Genomic DNA, 1,620 nt, shown 5'->3' with positions numbered 1-1,620 from the left:
CCTTTTTGCTGATTCTGAATTATTTTTTTTTCTTTTATTTTATTTATTACAAAGTTTATTTTTACATCATTTTGCACATTTTTTTTTCCATCTCGATCCAAATAAAATTCTTAATGGTTGAATTTAAAAAAAAAAAAAGTTGTTTGTACCATCAAAAGCAAACTTTGTCAGTGTGCAGACAGGAGAAAAACTAGATGTCAAATTTTTAGGATTCCTTTAAAACAAAACAGACAAGAGCATGCCTGCTGGGACTTGAAGTTTACATTTTTTTCAAGGTTGGATCATTTTTCCTGAGATGACCGGTGCAGAAGCAGAAAGACTTAGAGAGAAAAAAGTAGGGCTGTATGAAGAGTCAAAGTTTACAGCAGCATCAATGATGGCGCCCTTTCAAATAAGCACCCACAAAACCCTGAAGACATGACTCTTGTACAGGGTAAGGTGCATTCCAAATACTAAAGGAAAACTAGCTGTACAATTTATACAAATGACATGACTGATCCACATACAGCTGACCCCTGAATAGGGGGTTGGGGGTGCCGAACTCCCCGCACAGTTGAACACTGCATATAATTCTTAAAAAAATATTTATTTATTTATGCATTCATTAGAATAGCTATAGTACAGGCTAGAGGTAGGGGTGGGGTGAGAGGATTCATCAGAGACCAGAGACAGAGTGGGGAGCAGAACAGGCAGATCTACTGAAATACATGGCTGAGTGGAGCAGTGGGTGGGACAGGAGAGGCCTGCGGTGCTGTGTGACTCAGCTCCCTGGCTGGGGATCAAACTCATGCTGCAGTGGCTGTGGGCAGCTTCACAGTGCTGCACTTTAACACAATGCACCACTAGGTACATTATAATTTTTGACTCCTCCCAATTTAACTACAATTGCCTCTTGTGACCAGAAGCCTTCTAACTACATAAATGATCAATTAACATACTCTGTATGTTCTATGTAAGACGTACCATGTTCTCAGAGTTAAGTGTGTCACAGAAAAGAAAATCATCGGGAAGAGAAATTTTACTGCTCTGCCTATCCATACTGCAAGTTTAGGAGAAAATCCGCATCTGCATGGGCCCGTGCAGTTCAAACCTGTCTTGTTCAAGGTCCATGGTAAAACCAAATCCATGAAATAACGAAGTCTATCTACCAGGCTGCACACATGAATCAATAAGCCCCCTGTACTCCCTGCATTGCCAAGGAGGGGGAGGGGACAGGGAAGCAGGACCCTGGGATCGCTCTTACCCAGCACAGAGGGGACTGCCTTGGCGTGGTCCAGCTTTCCAGGGCTGGTGGTGCTGGCGGCACGGTGCGTGCTGGTGCAGGAGGGGCTCATGCCAACGCAGTCAGGGTAGTAGGCACACAGCAAAGGCGCCGCCACGCTGTCTTTCAGCAAAGGAGGGAGGATGAGCATAGAGTGCCACCAGTGGTTGGAAACTTCCGACACTCTCTGAAACGGAGCAGAGCAAGACCAGAGTGTATGTGCAGATCCTGCCGACCCCGAAACATCATTCATCCTTAGCCTTTCTGCCCATAAGCCTTTATCAGGGTGCTGCACACAGAAAGAAAGAGCTGGTGATACCTGCAGGGGTGCTCCTTCCGCAGATACATGGCCCCCCCCC

The 1,620-nt window shown here is 45.2% G+C and overlaps 1 protein-coding gene across 3 annotated transcripts in view; it reads right to left on the bottom strand.

The window, feature by feature from the left end:
- KDM1B (lysine (K)-specific demethylase 1B) overlaps positions 1–1,620 on the bottom strand; it is a 56,654-nt gene that overhangs the window by 30,571 nt on the left and 24,463 nt on the right. For all 3 annotated transcript variants that reach the window (XM_012732956.1, XM_012732957.1, XM_012732958.1), the window contains exon 9: positions 1,244–1,448. In XM_012732956.1, coding sequence (XP_012588410.1) covers positions 1,244–1,448 — 205 coding nt within the window. The remainder of the gene's footprint in view (positions 1–1,243; positions 1,449–1,620) is intronic.

This window comes from Condylura cristata, unplaced genomic scaffold (genome assembly GCF_000260355.1).
Source record: "Condylura cristata isolate star-nosed mole 26May11 unplaced genomic scaffold, ConCri1.0 scaffold00037, whole genome shotgun sequence".
Lineage (NCBI taxonomy): Eukaryota > Metazoa > Chordata > Mammalia > Eulipotyphla > Talpidae > Condylura > Condylura cristata.
Note: the sequence above shows the minus strand (reverse complement) of the source record. Positions and strands in the feature narration are given on the sequence as shown.